At 37.5% G+C, this 20,596-nt stretch overlaps 1 protein-coding gene across 6 annotated transcripts in view; it reads right to left on the reverse strand.

Moving 5' to 3' along the window:
* Positions 1-20,288, reverse strand: part of DENND1A (DENN domain containing 1A) — a 190,603-nt gene extending 170,315 nt beyond the window's left edge. For 4 of the 6 annotated variants that reach the window (XM_080630893.1, XM_080630892.1, XM_080630890.1 and 1 more), the window contains exons 1-2: positions 20,154-20,288; positions 13,842-13,912 (exon numbers count right to left, since the gene is read on the reverse strand). In XM_080630893.1, the coding sequence (XP_080487019.1) occupies positions 13,842-13,883 (42 nt within the window). In that variant the 5' untranslated portion in view covers positions 13,884-13,912; positions 20,154-20,288. The remainder of the gene's footprint in view (positions 1-13,841; positions 13,913-20,153) is intronic. The other 2 variants (XM_080630891.1, XM_080630889.1) reach the window with 1 other exon arrangement.
* Positions 20,289-20,596: the final 308 nt, after the last annotated feature.

Below are 20,596 nucleotides of genomic sequence, written 5' to 3' on the forward strand. Positions count from 1 at the left end.
AGGTTTCTAGGCAGCCCTATGTTCCATTCTCTCCTTTTTTCCCTTTTTTTTTTTTCTTCCTCGGTGTTTTAACACATTTAACCTGACAAGGTACTTTTTTCATGAGATATGAATGACACTGTCAAAATACCAAAAAAGAAGATGTGAATTAAAAAAATGCCACAAGCTGTTAGCAATTCTGCCAACATGTATGAGTCCAGGCAACGTTAATTAAAAATCAATAGCTTGGGACATAAATAGCTCTTATCTCTGTTATAGTATATCTCCAACATAACTCTTTCTTAAAGGAAAAAAAAAAGGCAATGCCTTTGCTATTATACTGACTGAATTGACCACAACAAAGCAAAAGGAACAAGGCAAAAACACTGAGCAAAGAAACCCATATGAGAAAGGGAGGACAGCAGTATGAATGATTGGAATGTTGCAACCTTCCACTATCATTAACACAGAACAGCCTGGAAATACCCACACCGCAAATACTTGCGGAATAAGTTACCAGGACAAACGTTTCAGGGTTTTAGTGCTAGTATGAGTCTATACAAAATCCTGCATGCCAAGGAAATAAGAATAGCGTAATACATCTTCTGTCACCTACAGCTTATGAATCAGTATTTTTATTATTCATTTCAACTAAAGATTAGGTTACTGTAAATTCTCCAGTAATTACAAAATAAAGGTGAGAAAGAAGCAGGGAACTGCACTCAACTTTTTTCTTCAAACTAAAGTTACATTAGAAGGCATCAAAGCTAAAACACTGAAGCTAAACTAAGAACTTAAACCACCACTTTGGAAAGCTGTTTTTGAATGAAAAGTTAAGAGTTAGAAAGACTTAAAACCTTTTCCTAACAAGGACTTACCTGAGGCACCCCAAGCTGGATGCACAGTTTGGGTCTGCCACAAGTTCCAGGCAATTGTGACCATTTAGATTTCTGAACAGTTTCCACAGAAAATGTACTAATATAAAAAAGACTATGTAAAAATCATACTGAAATGGAAAGGTTCAGTTTTCTGTTTGTCTAGTGACTCCTACATTATTCAATTATTTATTAATGATGGATATATCAAATGCTTCCACGAACACAGTAGTCTGAATCAAGGATGAACAAGCCAACCAGGCACTATTAGGAAAAACTTCTTTATTTGAATTCAAAATGAAAGAGAAATTTTACTTACGCAAGAGCTCTGTGTATGTGTGGCAAGACACTGAAACACCACACAAATTTCAGTGGAAGAGCAGATCATAAAGTTGTATGGAGTTCTCAGGACAAAAAGGGTTATTCTGATAGTCATGACTACAAATCTGAGCTCCCCAGAACATCTTACAACACATGACCATACACAAGTACAGTTCTGCTCAAATACAGAACACAGACCTGCAGATGAGCAGCAACACCAAACTTTGGGTACCACTACAGCAGACAGCCAGTCACTCAGGAATTAAGAGTCTAGAACATATGAGGAACAATTCCATTCAAGCTATTGTCAGCTTCGGTTTAGCCTGGTTGAAGGTGCACCAAATGCAAGTTCTGTTGCTGCATTTAATGTAACACGATTATATAATCTTATTTTTTAGTAGGAGAGTACATCAGAACACAGAACTGTTGCTAATAGTATTCCCTTAAATGGAAAAAACTGAAATTCCACCAATAATGTTTTATATAATTGTAAAAATACAGACTATCACTTTATTAACATTTCATCTTCTCCACTGAAGGTGCAAGAAAATAAAACAATTCAGAGGCTTTGTTACATCACCTGTCTCCATTTTATTTTATCATTATAAATTAAACTGATTATAAGATGCAGAAGTAATTTGTAAACTCTTTCAAAGAACACGATTTACATTTTTCTTCTACAAAGATGAAGATATCCCCCTAACATGCTTCATTTGTGTTAAATATTAAAGATACTTATACCACATATATGGCAAAAATGGAAGATATTTCTGATAAGTTTGGGGATTACTTTTAGCATTCTAATGTTGTTTATAATACTGGTGCAAATACTGCCACCAATAAAGAAACAAATATTAAAAAGGTGTCCTTTAAGCTTCCCTTTAAGGCATCTACCATAATCGTATAATTTGCTCTGGACATCATTAAAATGTAAAGTTAATGAGGATTCAGCTGAAAACAGAAGAAATGTAACCTATTTTCAGGCAAAACTTCTAACACTGCAATCAGAGGGAAAACCTCTTTGATGTCTCTTTGTCTCTTCTCATTAATTTTCTTCTGGTTTTTTAAAAAAAAAAGAAAAAAACACAAAGGCTGTTTAAACTAAAAAATGCAGAGAAGTTTAAACATGGTAATTATAGTCAAGCTGCAATGAGGTCATTAGGTTTTTAAAACTTTGAGATAAACAAAATTGAGATGCATGACTCTTTTAAAAACATGTCAATACTCAATTTTAATTGTCCATGTGATTGATACCCACTGTATTCTAAGGGTTTGGTCTAGATACAGAATTGCTTCAAGATGATTTAGTGAAGAACCTAAGCCCATACCCAGGGTAAAGCAAAACAATCAATGAATACATCAAAATGAAAAGTGCTCTAATTACCGCATTACTGGATACCACATTTGGTATCTGGAAGTGCAACAAAATATGCTTTTAGCAGTCTCCATGCAAGAAAGATGGCAAATTGTGAGATTCTGCTACTTCTTACCTCTACAGTTCATTAAAGAATAAAATACCGAGCAAGTTAAATAATTCTATATACTCATTACATCTAGTTTTGTTTGCAAATACTGCCAAGGTACACACAAGGCCATATACTTCTGCTTTAACACACTAATTCTCTCCAGCAGAAAATATCTTTAAGAGCTATTGAAGTACACAGTATTGATGGAATCTATGATTCCATCAGTGATACAACCTATGATACAATACACTGCAGTGTATTTTAGTGAATAATTTAGAAGTAAATTTCCTCAAACCATAATCAAAACAATTTTTAACACTACTGTATAAAAAAGCTGATGATAGATTATCACAAACAGGAGGCATTTAAGCCATCAAGTAAAAGCAACAAATATACAGGACAAACATAACATTATCTTTAGTGTAGCAGAACATTAATCACAATGAGGCAAAATAAACACATCTATAATATTTTTCCATGTGTGATAAAATGAGAGAAGATCAACATATTAGTCTGTGCTTATTGTAAATATTAATTTTAATGCATTTGTGGACATAGGTTATAGCTTTAATAGAGAAACATTTACCCTTTTAAACTTTTTAATACGTTTGATAAACCCCTCTTCAAATTAAACTGAGTGAATGATCAACAGGCAATTATCAGCTAAAACCAGACACTGCTTTAGGTGCAAGTGAGGAGTAACTTTAGAAGAAAATCTTGCACTTAACACAAAGGTATGTTTGGGGGTTTGTGATTTGGTCTGGGGAGTGGAGGTGGGGGTTTTTTTCCAGTCTGCCATGTTTTATGACAATTTGATCCTGCCCTTCACAACCGGCCAGTTCTGTTCTACCATCTCTTCACTACTGAACAGACAGCATAAGCTAATTTCAGTTCTGAGCTGTTTCTCATATCTTGGTATCTTTCTCTACTTACTTGCACTATCTTAGTACAATATCTTCAAAAAGATAAACCACATGATTTAAGTAACATTAAGTTACATAGGAAGTTTATAAATATAAAAAGTCAAAAGTGTGATTCTACTGTCCACCTACACTGTCATACTTACATCAGCTGTTTTGTCTTCACATCTTAGCTATGGATTTGAGTCTATTAATTGGTTTTGATAGGTGTTTTTCCACAGACTGATGATCTGCTTTTACAATCTTTGGAACAGAAGATCTCAAAAGTATCTTTCTCTTCACTTACATGCAGTTAAGTGTAACTATTTACTTAAGAGACAAAACAATGTAAGAATCAAATTTTTAAAAAGGTAATGTTACCATTGTTTATACTCATGTAGTTTCAATGTAAATGACCTTTCAAAGAAACTAAAGATGGGATTCAGTCAATCCCAGTGGAATGCAATGGGAGTTGTGAGTTTATTTCATTTTACCACCATTTCAAAGCCTAGCACAAATTCTAAGTGTGAAAATTCTTTCAGTTACAGTATCCAAGATACAACCTCAAAGGTACTCACTGGAAGTTCTGAGGTTCTTTTTCCCCCATTCCTTCCCTATGTGTATATACTGTAATAGTTGATGAAGTCTGGGGTAGACCACACATTTTTGGCACAGTAAATAGGACCCTTCATTCCTGCTCCTCATCTTTAACTGGTGTTTTCCACCCAGATTATGATGTTCTACAGGGTGCTTCTATACAGTCTTGTATTATTTGACTCTTATTTGAGAGTCATAAATCACTTGATTTTACTTGTTAGTTGATCAATTAGAAAACATTCTCCAATAGGCAGACATGAAAGAGTTCACAAAAATCCCAACTAACTTTAAATACTGGGTGTTTTGAGGTTTTGGTTGTTTGGTTGGCTTTGGTTTTTTCTACGTTTTGTTGTTGCTGGGATTTTTTTTAATCCTTAAAAGAAGAGTAAACAAATGAACTATCCAGACTTTAACCCATTCCAAATAACTGATTATCACAGCCAGCTTTTTGTTCCCACCCCTCCATCCAAGGTTATCATCCTTAATATTGCAGATCAACTTCCTTGGTTTCTACCCCACTCTTACATCAAATAAATCCTATTTAAAAATCTATCAAAAGCTGTTTCCATCTAAAAAAAAGACATACAAATCATCTTCCCAAGAGCCAACAATCTGTTAGCATCTGGAATTTTGACAGTTTACCAAAACTTGGTAGTTTCAGCAAGGCCAAAAACCTCTCTACTCCTTCATCAGGGTTCAGCAGCATTCCCTCACCACTCTCTCTAAAGACAGAATCCAGTGGAGAGCAGGAGATACACCTTGTTCACAGATAATGAACCAAAAAACCCAACAAATAAAACCCAACAAAAACCAAAACCAACAACAAAAGCCCACAAGAAAACCTGACAATGTCTCTTTTTGTTCATGACAAAATACCACACCAAAGAGAAGCAGACCAATACTGCCTCGGGCATTCTGATAGGTCTCTTTTTGAATTAGAGTTTACATTCTCTTCTTGCAAGGAACTACTACTACAAAAAGAACCAGTAATAAAAATAGATCTAGGTCATCTTTTGCTTTACCAAATTTGCTTTGCTTGCACATCAAACTTAAAGTAGTGCTCTAGGTAGAACTACCAACCTGCATGTTAACAGCCTGAACACAGACACAATTTCTAAACTCCAATATTTCTATTGGAAACACTAATAGGGAGTATCAGTACAACTGTGGATGGACCAACTGCCAGTCATTTCTAGAAGAGTGCTTACAAAACTCCCCAAAACCACTGTTCTTAACCTACAGGAGTCTACTTTAAAGTCATTACTACTTTGTTTCTTTGTCATCTGAATGACACTCTAATTAAAAGTTCTTTACAGAAATGTCTCTCTCTCGATTAACAGCTGATTGCAGATGCATTAAGCTGTAAGCAAAAGTTAACACTCATTAATGAAATTACCTGTTGTGATTAAATAAAGACAATCAAAACAAACCACCTTGGAAATTCTTGTGACTGAGAATGAGCTAAAGTTAAATAAATTTAAAGTTAAATAAAGTCAGTCACACACACACACCCTTTAATAACTTTCTGACTCTATTCAAAGTACAATCTCTTTGCAGTTCTTGGAATAACAGCCCTACTCTTAAATGAGCACATTAACGGAGAGTTAATCGCAACAAGTGCTTCATCAAATTCTTAAATGCTTCAAATGCTGAAATATTAGATGTTTCAGTATTTGGTATCTAAGTTCAGTCTCTCAAGAACTCTTTAAAAGAGCCACCACTCAAACTCCTCTGTAAATTCAAGGAAAATTTTAAGTACAGCTGGTGAATGAAAGTAATTGGTTAAAACCACTAAAAAAGCACCCTAAAAAAGTTTCAGTTTAGCAGTTAATTTCAACCTGCAGTTAAAAAGGCACTAGCTGTCAGTCAGTTTTCTCACCCAACTCTATCATGAAAAGAAAAACTGACAGATCACAGGAGCTTGCCTTTGTAAACCAATTCGGGAACTTTCATGCTTCTTATTTGTTAGGTTAAAGGTTAAATTGCTGACCTCTGCCCTCCTGCTTAGCAGCCTTTCCCTTTTTCTGTAAAGCTTTATTTTGGGGCTGTATTTACATGGATTAGTCTCTTTTCACACTAAGAAGGAATCTGTTCACAGCCAAAGCCTTAGTTCTGGTTGTACAAAAAGCAGTCACAATTATTCAGCAGCAGACAATGACCATATTGTGGATTTACAAAAAAACCACCTCAGCCATGGCAAGTTCTGTCCTTGCTGCACAAAACAATAGAAGAAAAAATCTTATCAAGCATTCAAGAGAAAGCAAACAAAGCAGGCCCACTGTGAACTTGATGAAGATGTCAAGCTCCTTTAAAAAATATAAATCAACAAAAGAGTTTAAAGTCTTGTGAGTGAGACTTTCTGTGCTGAATTTTTCTGTCTAGTTAAACAGTGCCAGCAGTAGCAATATAGTGCAGATTAGTAAATACTTGTGAAATAGAAAAGACTCTAGACAGAAGTAGTTAAAGCACGAAGCAAAAAGGACAAACAGATCTCTTCCCACAAAATAACTTGCAGAAATGGAAGAACATTCAATTATACTTGATACTAACATTTGGGGGGTTTATTAAATCCAGTATCATAAGCTAATAACACACCTGAAAATGTGTTAGATAAAATTTGTGATCACCTGCAACATGACAAATTCTAGTACCTTTTCATAAAGTGTTTCTCTTCAAACTGATTTATAGGTTTCATTTATACTGTAAAAGCCAAACTGAACTGCCTTCAAAGGACACAGTTCAGCCCACTCTACTTCCTTGATTTGGGCACTGCAGTCCCAGTAAGTTCTTTGTGAAAATCTTCCATCTTGTTTGTACGTAGAAGAAAAGCAATCAAATGGAAACAGAAAAACAAAGCAGCAGCTTAGGAGAATTAGAATTCCTAAATACTGCCTATCCACTTAGATTTGGTTACTTTTTCACTCCTGCTATATGAAGTTCATTGGAGCAACATAATACTGTAAAGATGGGACAGGAAAACTTGACATACCTCAATTACAGCACATGTTCAACAGAAAACTATTTAATGGAAACAGACCTGAGTTTTGCACTTCCTTTGTTATTCCTAAATCTTCAGTATGTTATCTATTTCTCAATACAGAACAGCAAACTTCAACCAAGAAAATGTTTCCCCCATAAAATAATAAAGCTTACTCTGAGAGGTGCACAGGAAAGATTTACAGGTATTCCTGCTCCGGCAGGGGGATTGGACTGGATGATCTTTTGAGGTCCCTTCCAATCTCTAACATACTGTGATACTTCTGAATAACCAACGCAGAACTTAATCCTACTCCAGTACCTTTGCTTTTGCTCAAGAAAATATTTCATGTGTATGGGAGGTGCTGCTCTATTATTGAAAATTACAACCTATGACAAAAAGGTAATGCTAAGGAATAGCAGCGTGTCTGTTCTGCAGAGACAGACACTCACTAGCTCTCTCTATCTGTCGAAGTCCTATCACTGAAACCACAGTGACAACTGTAGAATAATTTTAGGGCACATCATGACTTCTCCAGTAGAGTTAAGGGCTTCGATTAGTTTAAGTTATAACATTTGTGATGTACTTGGAAGGGGGGAGAAAGGGGAAGAGCTATTACAACACAAGACTAGAACATGAAAAGTAAAGAAGGAAGTACTTAAACTACTCACAGGCTTCTAGTAGGAACAAGATTAGTAGTACATGCTACTCTCAGAGCCAATTCAAATGCAAATCTCTTCCTTTCTCTCAAACAATGATAAACTACCTCAGAGTTAATAGTTTCCTTCTAAGATTCATCTCCCTTTTCAACTTAGTGGTATGTTTTCCAGAAAAGAAAGAAGCACATGGTGAGTCTTACAGCAAGACCTTTTAAATTGTGTCATAAAAGAAGTGGTATAAACCACATTTCCTTTCCTAATCCAGCGAACATTTGTTAAACTCTAATACACTTACACTTTGTCCATGCTATTGCATTTAGGCTTCTAACTTACCATGGGTTTTAAAAAAAAAAAAAAAAAAGAAAGAAATCCTTTAGCAGTGCTAAACCATTTTAGCTTTTTCCTTGAACACACAGCAAGAATTTATGCTACACTCACAAAAAGATGAAAGATGAGGTCCTTGGAGAGAAAGGCCTTTTGGCACACTACATGGTAAAGCTACAGATTTGACATACTTCTATACTGTCTGCTTTGGCGAGAACACAAAAGCCCTATACAAAAGCATGCTACGTCCTCCCAGACAAGGGTGTAAGGGGGTGTCTTACTCCGTGAGCATTTACTTTCAAATGTTCATACTTCAGAGTCTATTTTGATCGGTTACTTTAGACTAACAAATTCTCTTTTTCTACATGAACAGTTTGACAGACTACAATTTTCCTTGCAGGCCCATCTAACAAGAGAGGATCTTTGGCTCAGGTCCAGCAAGATCCTTGAATTGATCACATCATACTTCTGATAAATGATCTGCAGCAGTGTTAAGATCATAAAGTGTTTTGAAAGTTAAAAGCAATATTTGTTAAATAGTATGCTTTCGTTTCCTTTATATAGGTATTTAAACTAAAATTGCAAGGAGATTATTTCTATTTCTGCATCTCAAAAAACCAAAATCTTTCAGCTGAGGTTTAAAAAAGGAAATGCAGTTCCAATGCACTCCACTTTGCAAGCATACAGCATGTCAGTAGTGTTGAACTGAATTCCTATAAGTGCTTAAGCTAACTTAAGCAATTTTAACTTGTACAAGAAACAGTAAAAGTTCTTTGTAATTCAGTGCCTCAATTTCTGTGAAGTTTTACTACCATGAGATGCCATGATAAATACCCAAGCCCTCCATTAGAAGGACAATCTCATAAAATGGATTTTCCTCTCCTTTACATGAAGCTACTTAAGCATCACAGCAGAAAGGCAAAACTAATGCAACTATAGATTATGTCCAGACTATACGACTGGTATCTTCTGGGCAATAAACTATATTATTATTCCCCTCTATCTGCGATTTTTGAGGCTCTATTCTATGAAATTCCTGAAGGTTAAGTTCTATCAGTGAAACCTCTAAAATCTCTAAAGTTTTTTGTTTGGCTGTGGTTTTTTAAAAGCAGTACACCTGGACTGGCAGATGGCCTCCTTGTATCAAAGTGACAAGGAAAGCTAGAACTTCTTCTACTGCAAGAACTACACAGCACTAAAAGGTGTAACAGCAAAGACACAAACCCACCACATAGGCTATAGAACATTAAAGCCCTATACGTGAATTGGAATCTGTCTTAGTAATCCTTGGAGTGGTTGAAAGCCAAAGCTGAAACAGCCATACTCTAAGAGTTAACTTAGTCATGCCCATGTGTACAGTATTAGCAACTTACTTCATCCAGTTATACCACTGCACAACAGGCACCTGTTAAAACTATTTAGCCTCAGTCAGCCTATTAGACAGGTTTATGCATTAACCTTGGAAATGCACCTTTTCCTCTGAGTCACAGTCATTACCCAGCACTCACCTGAAAGAATCAGAGAACACTCTTAAGTTTTAGTCAATATTTTCCCTACAATAATATCCCATTTTAAAAATAAAACCATGACTATTTTTTCCTCTCTTTCTCAAAGTATGTGGGAGCTGGTGAAAAGCACTGGGCTTGCAAAGTTTCTATGCTTGACATACTTAGACTTGACACACACACCACAGATTTCTCACTAGATAAGTTCCACGTACTGTCACTGTAAAGATGCAGACTCCATTTTTTCTATTCAGTTTTGCTGCCCTAGATGTTTGGTAAGAACACATCAACATCTTATTATAAGAGGATATGGACAAGAGAACAGTGCTATTTGATGAAACTGAAAATTAGAACATGAATGAAAGCATCACTGAAATACTAAGTGAAGAAATTCTGAATTCCAGACAGCTCCCCCCCAAAAAAAGTGTGAACAAACTGAAGAAAGCAGTTTTGCATTTTTATTCAATTTTAGGAACTCAAATATTCTTTTAAAGGAAAAAAATCACAAACAAACCACACCACTAATTTAGATTCAGTTAGCTAAGGGGAATTCCCAGCTTCCATGGAAATCATAATCATAACGTGAAAAAACTGGTTTGGCAATGGTCTTTTTCCTCAAGGAAATATCTTCTTAATAACAAATGCTCATCTTAATGCTGCTGGTCACAGTTGCAGATATCTTGCTTCACAGTTTTCAAAACAAAAATACACATTAATGTAAAGTGACTCAGTACAAAAAAAAAAAAAGAAAAGAAATCCGTAAGTCCCCAAAGGTCTATGAACAGAACACAGAAAAAGCAGAAACCACAGCTTTTAGATACAACTGAATGCTGGAATTGTATAATGTATCAAAGACTTTGTGTGCCAGAAATACACAAATCACCAATGCTGTGCACAGATGATCATTATTTCTAAACAATCCAGAGGGGAAAGGACAGAGAGACCACAGCTGGGCTGATCCAGGGATCATTTCCCTCCACAGTTCACACATTTCATTGTGGTTTGGAAGAGTTCTGCCTGGACTGGAATAAAACAATGTTTGCTTTTTCAACTTCTTTGGTTTCACTGAAGTTTTTCTCTTCATACCTTATTAAGAACACAAAACATCCTCCAGATGTTCCTGAAGCTTTTGTTTCTAGGAATCAGATCTTACGATCATCAGATAATTCAGGCTGGAAGGAATCTCTGGGAGGTCTCTAGTCCAACCTTCTGCTCAAGGAAGGGCCAGGCATAAGGTCAGACCAGGCTGTTCAGGCTGTGATCCTGCTGGGTCTTGAAAACCTTCAAGGATGGAAATCGCACAAACTCTGTGAGTGACATGGTCCAATTCTTGTCTGTCCTCATGATGAACACATTTCTGATACTCAATTCAAACGCATCTTGATTCAATCTATGTTATTGCCTCTTGTCCTGCCACACACCACTGTGAGGAGCCTGGATATATAACCTTGATGAATTCCTCCTAGGTATGGAAGGCTGCTCTTCAGATTCCTGAAGTCTTCTCCAGGTTAAACAAGCCCAGCATTCTGAACCTCTCCTCACAGTGCAAGTGCTCTAGCTCACTCACCATCTTGGTGGCCCTCCATTGAACTTGTTCCAGTTTACTGAAGTCTTTCTTGAAGCCCAGAACAGATTTTTACCTTCTGCAGTCCACTATCTTGGTAAGCAAGAGGGAACCTTCTATATCAAGCATTGGAACAGGCTATTCAGGGAAGTGGTGGAGTCACCATCCCTGAAGGTGTTTAAAAGACACGTGAATATGGTACTTAGCGACATGGTTTAGAGGTGGACTCAGCAGTGCTGGGTTAGCAGTTGGACTCAATGATCTTACAGTTTTCCAAGCTAAATGATTCTATGATTCTATATGATAGTCAATGGATAATGCTGCTTTCATTAATTTCAAAAGTAATTAACCGAATAAACACATAGGCCAAGATTATTAACAATTACAGGAGCAATAAAACTACTTGAACGTACAATTATAAATAGTAAATAACACAAGTCAGTATCTCCCATTACAGCAACATGAAGTGAACTAAAGATGTTAATTTCAGTTGATATTTAACAGATGCATGGAAAGCATCCTTTGCTACTTTCATACTTTCACTCTTCTGATTCTTCCCCCATCCCAGCAGGGAGGAGTGAGCGGCTGCATGGTGCTCAGCTGCCAGCTGGGGTTTAACAACCACAGCTACACAAACTCCTGAATACAAGAGGCATGTTTTACCATCCCACAAACCACACAATCTCCCACGCTAGGGCTGTCACAGCTTTGGAGCAATTCATTCTCCTCAAAACCATGCCAGAAGACTGATACAAGAATTAAGAGCATTGTAAGTTATCAACAGCACACAAACTTCAAAACCAGTTGTCTTGATTAATTTTGGGATCCATTACATGAGAAGAAATAGGGGGTTTTTAAACCTGCCTGATAATCTTCTCCTTAATACACCTTTTATAAATTTTGCTTTTCTTAATAGTAACTGCTGCTTGCCATATAACATACATTCACTGACTGCAAAAAAAACCAACCCAAAAGTTGATATATACTCTTGGTTTTCTACCAAGAATTAGAAAAGACCACATTGAGGTCTCTAGGTTTGTATTTCTAGAATGGTCCTTTGCCCAGGATACCGAATGGCTGTTAAAGACAGCTGACACTGAGGAGAACCAAACCACAGCTTTCATTTAGAATATGAAAGAATTTCTGGGGATACCCAAATCTGAGAATAAAGGGTGGTTCCTAAATACATAACAATTGGTTGGGAAAAATCTTTTAAAAAATTATTCAGGGAGAATCAATAACTTCAGAATATGAGTTGTAAAACCAATTACTAGAACATTTTTTTACTCACTAAAAACATTTTCTTAAGATTTTGCACCTACAAGTGCATACAACAAACCTAAAATCACAAACAAGTGAAACTCCCACAAAATCAGTTGGTTTATAGAACAAAATGTATACTAAATTTTCCAATTAAAAACCTGTAAAGTAGTTTCCGTGCTTTTTAACCCACCTTCCCACAGCAGGGAATTAATCCCTCCAGGGGGATGCAAACAAACTTCAAAGAGAAGATTATACCCAGACACTAGTACTGTACAATGTAATGTTTATGGTCAAATTTGTTCGGATTTTCTGGCACTAGAATCCAGGTCAGATGTGCAGAAACAAAGACTAGTTATTAAAAGGGCTCCCGCAGTTACATCAAATAGTCTTCATGGCATACAGCAGTAGGAGAAGGCAAAACTGTATTCCAGTTACAACTCCTATGGAGGCCTTGGCAGTAAAGGAAAGAGTAGCAGCTATTTCACTTTTGCTGATTGTAACAAATACAGATATAAAAGGAGGTAAGTGGCTTTCCAGTCGAGAAAATACAAAAATCCTTTCTACTGGATATACATATATAATATACACATGATAACTTCATAAAAGAAATATTACTTCAGTATATGTTGACTCATCATCATGATTTAATTTTTACTCCACCCCTTTTCATAACATTCTAGAGACTGATCTCACAAACCAGCATCTTAAACTAAATTCTGGGATTACAAGTTTCAGCCTTTGGTTTTCCTGCTTATTTGACCAAATTCTCAGATTTAGAAAGAAGCACCATCAAAAATTCAAAGGTATATTTACAGGTTGATTTCAGCAGTTATGATACTTCTCTAGCACAAACATGGGAAAACTTGCCAGAAATAATATTCAAAAAAATACTTGCATAATTATGGATTAATAACAATGTCTGGTAAAACTAGATAACCAAATCATATGCTGTATTCATGCCTTATTTCTAGATAAAGCATTTTATCAAGGGAAGAATCCTGGGAACAGATAAAAGTACTTCTGTAGCAAGTAAGAAAGAGGAAGTAAATATAAATTCCGCACAAGAAATTTGAGAGTATTTTTTGTTTTAAAACTACCCATTCCTCATATGAGCAGCAAATACAAGTCTGAAATACATTTATTTTTTCAACTTAATGAACCAAGAGTTATTTCTATTTTAAAAGACAAATAAAAAAGGCAAAACAGCCAAAGAAAACTGCCCACAACCAGGGACGGAGACAAGAACTTCTCCTTATTAGTCCTAACTGTAAAAGATGCCACAGAACCAGTGATTAAGGGATCTTTAAAAGCTAGAACAACACAGTATTAAATATACTCATTATCTCAAAGTCCATGGTTCTTAAGAATAGTTTTAGCCAATAAATAGGTAGAATTACAGCGCAAAACAATACCTTTCCCAACGCAACTGATTCCTGAGTAGGTGACTTCTGCATACACTTCAAAGGTAGTGTCTGGATTTTGTCTGAAAGGAAAAAAAAACCCCAGTGTTTAGCACATTTTTTTTTCCCAAGTGTACTTTCAACTACACAGTCAAAAAGGGTTCTAATAATGCATATGTCACAATAAACTAGATTTCTCGACCTACTGTCTGTGATGATTTCACATCAGATCTTTCTGCCTTACTAGTCTGTAACAAGGTACGACTGACAACTCAGATGAGTTGGTATGAACAGGGTGTCTAACAAACTTCCACAGAGAAAGACAGATAAGAACATCAGAAATCAAGAACACACAACCTTTAAGTCATTGTTGTGCATTTCTAGATACTAAAAGAACACAGGCCTATGGTTCAGAGCTTTGCCAGAAAAGTAAACCCATGCCTTTTATATCACATTTCAGAATGCTACTAAGACAAAAAAACAACACTTATTTCAGCTCTTAGCCACAACAGTAATTTTGATTACATGACCAACTTGCAAAAGCAAGTTCTTTTTATTTCACCTTCACTTTCACATAAGAAAATAAATCACTTATGTCCTAAATACAGGAATTTAAAAGACAAAGAAATCCTGAATGCTCTCTTCTCTTAACCAAACTGAAAACAGTCGAATTGTCCAACACAGGACAAACAACACAGATTCACATTTTCATTACTGTGACCCTTGAGTTCAGTGTCATGACACCTATTTGCTTAAGACAGAGGAGAAAAAAGGAAGCTGCAGTCAGGAGGATGCAGTCATTTTATGCATACATTACTGGAAAACTTCAGTCACTGTATTTAGGGTGAAGACAACTCCACCCTTTAATACCTGTCAAAATATTTCTACCTCTTTGTCAAAAAAGGCCATGCTGAAGAACATTGCAAATGCACAAGGTTTCACATCATGAGACTCCAGAATCTTAAATCCAGAAAGCTTCCACATGCATATGAAATAAGGAAACAGGTATGATAGTCAAAAATGATACCAAATTCAGCTACAAAATGCAACTGAAGGTGAAGAAAGGAGACTTATTCTGCTCCAGAGTTATAAATACATCAATAATAAAAGTTAAAAGCTAATGATAAAGCTAAAACTTAATGAGTTTGAGATTTGAAAACAACAACAAAACATTTAGTGTACAGTTCCAGTTTTTACTAATATAACTGCAGAAGTGAAGCTCTGGAATTACATTTCATAAGGAGTGTGTAAAGGCAGCAGGTGATTATATATGCATGCATATTTTGAGTCAAATTGCTGACTCTAACAATTTTAGCTACTCCAAAATTTTTTATGAGATTAAAGAGAATCACACATTGGGCGGTAATTTTTTAGTTACTGAAATAAGGATTTTGTAAGTCTTAACATGTGACATTTTATTCTTAGACTTTCTGGTTAAAACCACGAATGAAAATTGCATAATTGCTGCTCTAAATTTATGGCTGCTTGTACAGTGATAATATTGTCTCCTAGGTGTTAATGTAAACTATCTAACATTAGAAAATGGTTGAGGTATAATTAACTTGTGAATTTTGTTAGCCTCCTTACAGCTAAGGATGAAAATTATGATAAATCCCATATATATATATATACACACATGCTAGAATTCCTACTTGAATAATCATTTAAAAAATAAAACTCATCTTACCCAGCACCTCAAACCAAACACATAAAAACATCAAGGACTTCCGTCTACTCTTCAGAGAATTTCTATTATTTTTAATCCTACTTTAACAACAAAAGGGATTAAATAAAACATTTCTAACCATGCCACAGGCCCATTTAGTATAACTCAAGTGGCTCTAAGCCAAACTCCACACCTATTTAAACCGAGAGAAAAGCTACTGTTGGTTTCAGTAGCACAGGATCATGCTCTGCAGTTTTACAGAGCATCTCTCAGGAGCAACAACGGTTCACAATTCAATGAACATTAATTTAATTTGCCACCAGTTCCCAGCTGACTTAAATATCCATTTTTCAGATAACTGTACTCATAGGTTCTGACAAATCCAAAATCAACAAATCAACTATTAGTTTGAATTATGAAACAAACTTGTATAATTCTGTCTGTGATACTTAAGAGTTGCTGCATATATTCTGCTTTGAATACTGAGATTCTCAGCTACATTCGTACAATCACGGTACAGGATGAGGATGAAATGATATCCATGTAACACCAGAAATGCGCTTTTCCTTACACGTATATTGCTGTGCAGCCGTATCTTACCCTCCTTGTTCATGTTTTTATTTTTAGCACCCTGTTTCCTTAATTAAAAGTTTATAAATTTTATAATCTTCTTACAGCTAATGGATAAAATAACAAACACCTTTTTAGTTCTATGTTAGTCTGTGTTCAAATTTTTTAGTGAAAACACTCCATAACAGCTGGCAAGAGCACATACTATATACCAAAAACTTCAGACAAAAAGACACCATATTTTGTATTTTAATATTCCATGACAAACATCCACTTATTTCCATGAACAGTGAAATTAAAGTAACTTTGCCAAGTCAGAAACTTAGTATTAAAGGCTGCATTCAAGAAGCCAACACCTCAGCATGAGAATGAAGTCATTGTTGAATTCTGTGTATTTTATAACTTCGCAGTGGAATTAAGGCAACAAGTCACTATGAGACTTCATACAGTTCGCAAATATAGCATAAACATGCATAAGAATATGTATATTTTGCAGTCCATTTTGTTGACTATTAAACTAACCTGCATCTAATAGCATCTGTGCATTGTATTAAGACCTCAACCCACAGAAATCATCCACAGCATTATACCCTTAAACACACAAAGTTTTCTTTCCTCATAATAATCACTTAAAGACCCATGGTCAGTCATCAAGTGAACATACAGATGCAATTAAAAACTATATGTACAAAATGTATACAAAAACACATAGGAGCCCATGTATTTGATAACTGGATAATTTAAGAAGGATTTTTTTTCTAAATATAAATTTAGGAAGCAGTTCTATGAGAAAAGAATGCATTTGTGATAAATGCGAGTTGTATAATTACTTAAAATCTCTTTGATGTAGAAGTAGCTTTAGTACCAAAGCAATCCATTAGAACTTCTATTTTACATATAGATATATATCATTTACAATTAAATTATTAGTTGTTACTGAACTGCAAGAGATTTGTGCAGAATAAAATTATATGAAGTCCTTCTCTGAGGTTGCATGTATCAAGTACCTAATATCTAAACCCTGTTTCAACTGTCAGGAGTATTTTTTATCTACAAATAGGAAAATGCAATAGCACTTATGACAGAAAGTATCATTCTACTTAAAAATTGAGGCATGAGAGAAGAGCCTGACACTGCCTGATAATTAGCTGTCTCGTAACAAGACTCAGTTACTCAACTCTTGCAGAAAAAAATTATAAGCAGAAAGCTGTAACTGCTAATTCAATTCAGAAACTGCACCTCAAACTGTGATTCATTTCCATACATTTAAGTTATCCTGCGGGGTATTTCCTTGGTAGATAATATTACATTTCAGTATATACCAAACTTCATGTTAAATATTTGAAAGGATTCCCAGATTAATATGAGGGATCTCTTCTATCATCACTGAAATACAACTACCTCTGGAAAGAAACATGTCAAATTTTTTCAGGATGCAACACAACTCTGTTGAACAGACTGATATTAACACAATAAAAAAAAAAAAAGAATTCTCTCTCTCTCTTGTAACATCTTGAGTACTGAAGGCTACCAAGAAGCACTAGCAGCCAGGTTAGCTCCATGCCTATTTTACATTACCTCGCTGGCACAGAGTGCCTTGCACGTGCCGTAAGACATGCTCCAACACGAAGCTTAACACAACAGTGTCATCCAACACTCAATTTACCTTTTTGTCACCTGCGGCTATACACAAGCCAAAAGTTTACAGGATTCCTGGCAATCTCTTGACTTCTTTCACGTCAGTCTGATGCAGCTACTGATAATTTTCTCTAAGTGATCTTTCACTCAAATGACTCATCACTAAAAATCCATCAAAAATCTAACTGACACATATGTCCAGGTTTCATGCAGACAGCGTGTGCAAGTAATCATGTGCCAAGGAATTTAATATCCCTCATAATTATCAATCAACAGCAAGAAGCAACAGATCTGACTACTGGATTTTTGCTAGGGCTGCAACACATACTGGCGACACCACTAAAGGGGGCATACCTCAGCATACCCAATCATAAAACAGTTCTCTCATTCATGCTCCCACCTGCCCCAATGAAGGAACTACTTATCAACTTGAAAACCTTTGCTGGATTAAACATCCAGCTCAGAAGAGCAGATCGGAAAAGCCTCTTACTCAGACAGGCTCACTCATTCTTTATACATTTCAAGATTGTTTGGAAATATTGTCCTTACTCTACATGGGCACAAAGTTCTGTCCAAAGTGCAAAAAGGCAATTTATTACTTGTTGCTCAAGACAAAGTCTTGTTAAATCACACATTGGTCAAAATGCTTCCTCACAAAGTCTAAGAGGAATGAAAAGTAATGTTTATATGGGATTATCACCTGTGTTTTCCTGGTGACAAAGACATGTTCACACTGAAAGACTTTGCACAGCAAAAGTCTTGAAGTCCACTGGCTGTAACAAATACTTCTAACTGCTACATCTCCTCACTGACACTGGCCTGAAGGTTTTCAGCTAAAGTGTCTCATCTGAGTGATTACATTCACATTCAGCAAGGTGTATGCAAAGCCATTAAAGGTCAAATTAGCAACCAAAACCCCAAAGATGGCAAGCACAGCTTGTGGATTCAGTAAGTACACAAAAGAAACTATATTTTAAGTGAGCATCAGTCTTTTAATAGCTTTAAGATAAGGTCATCATAAGTCATTTCAGATCATAATTTTGAAGTGACCCAAGCAATGGGGACCACTACCAAGATCTGAAAGTGCAAGTTACAGACACTGCCTGCTCTGCTGTCAAAATAGTAACACATTTTAGATTTCACATGTAGTTCAATGTAAGCTAAGAGTTTAACTAGCTTCTCTTTCATTTATTGTAGCAACAGTTGAGAACCCATACACCAGAAAAGTGCAAAAGTTATCCCAACAGTGTCTCCTGAAGAAGGAAGGTTGCTTTCCAGAACCAACCAATCACCTCAGTGGTATCACTACAAGCACTCATTATCCACTTACGTTTTCCTAAAACACCTAGCTGGATAGACACACACGTATGTTTACTCAGCCTGTGGGCTTGCAAACATGAAGATGTGTCATCACACTAAAGCCACTACAAACTATGTCTCCTACAGCCTCATATTTGAGTTAAACAAGAGGTGAAAAGTTAAAGCCCTGTGTGATCTTGAAGAACACTGTGTTGAAGAAGGAAAAGCAACTGCTCAACAGCACCTACTGAAACTGCTGAATAAAATACAATCTAACCGGATCTCTCCACTCTATCACACCTTTCATGCACAAAGATGTCAGCACTCCCTGCTTGGTGATAGCTTTATTACACCTCTACCTATCTCAGAGGAACTCAATTTGCCTGGAATGCCACGTCAATGAACTGAGATTGTTAATGTGACAATACCAAACATACTAACAGGGCTTACCAATAAATCAGCCCCCAGCTTTACGAAAATTATAAAATATTGAGGGTATGCATCTGTAGGCCCAACACATTAGTCTCTTACATCACTTTTCTCCCCCCAGATTCCCTTGCTAATGCACTTTCAAGACATCATAGCTAGACTATCCATCTTTCCTTCAATGCACTCTAGGCAGGAAAGCTTTGAACTCTCTCAACCCACCACACCCCAAAACAGAGTTCACCAGTGCTGGCCACGAAGACTTTCCTACTCCAGCAGCCCCAATTCTCCTCAAGGCCTGCATCGATAACACCCAACCTGCCCTCACAGCCTGGCCCTATGCGCTACCACACGGGGAGCTGAAGATAGGGAGAACGGGAGCGACAACAACCCAGTGTGGGCTTTGAAGGCGGGAAGCGACACTCCCCTCCTCAGGGTGTGGGGACTCCCCGCCCGGGCAGAGGGGGAGTGAGGCCCTCTGCCCCGCCGCTTCCTCCCTCCCCGGCCTGCCAGCTGGCCTGGCGGGGTGGGAAACACTTTCCCGCTTTCTTTCTCCCCCTCTTCCTCGCCCTACCCCGAGGCCTGCAGGCTGGGCCGGGGTCTCGCCCGCGCGGCCTCACACGGAGCTGGACGGAGGGCGGGGAAGTCCCCTTCTCGCTCTCCAGAGCCCTCCCGCTTTCCTGAGGGCCTGCGAGCGGGGCTGGAGAGCTCCGGGGGGCACTCACTTGATCCTGGATCCCATGGTCTCTGGGGGGCCGCATAGACCCGGGCCAGAGAAAGGGGGAGGGGGTCGGGACTCGGTGGGCTGCTCTCTCTCCGCCGCTCGCCCCCTCACTCCATCCCGCCCAGCGCCGCCGTCGCCTCAGCCGAGTCACGGCGCGGCGCGGGGGCTGCTGGGAGCTGTAGTCCGGCGGGAGCCGCGCGGGCGGGGCCAGCTGCCGGCCGGCACCGTGGAGCCTGGCGCGCGCCCCGCTGTGTTGGCATGGCAACGCACGCTGCGCGCGCGTGCAGAAACCGTGCTGTCCTCCCTTCCCGCCTCAGGGTGCCTCAGGCGGGTGTCTTGCGGCGTGGAGAGCAGCGCTCCTCAGCCGCGCTCCGTGGCTTAAAGGCGACTAAAAGGCAGCCAAAAGGCAGCCAAGAGCCATACTGAGCAGGAGCGCCGGGAATG

The sequence above is a fragment of the Psittacula echo genome (assembly GCF_963264785.1).
Source record: "Psittacula echo genome assembly, chromosome: 16".
In the NCBI taxonomy this organism is placed as follows: Eukaryota; Metazoa; Chordata; class Aves; order Psittaciformes; family Psittacidae; genus Psittacula; species Psittacula echo.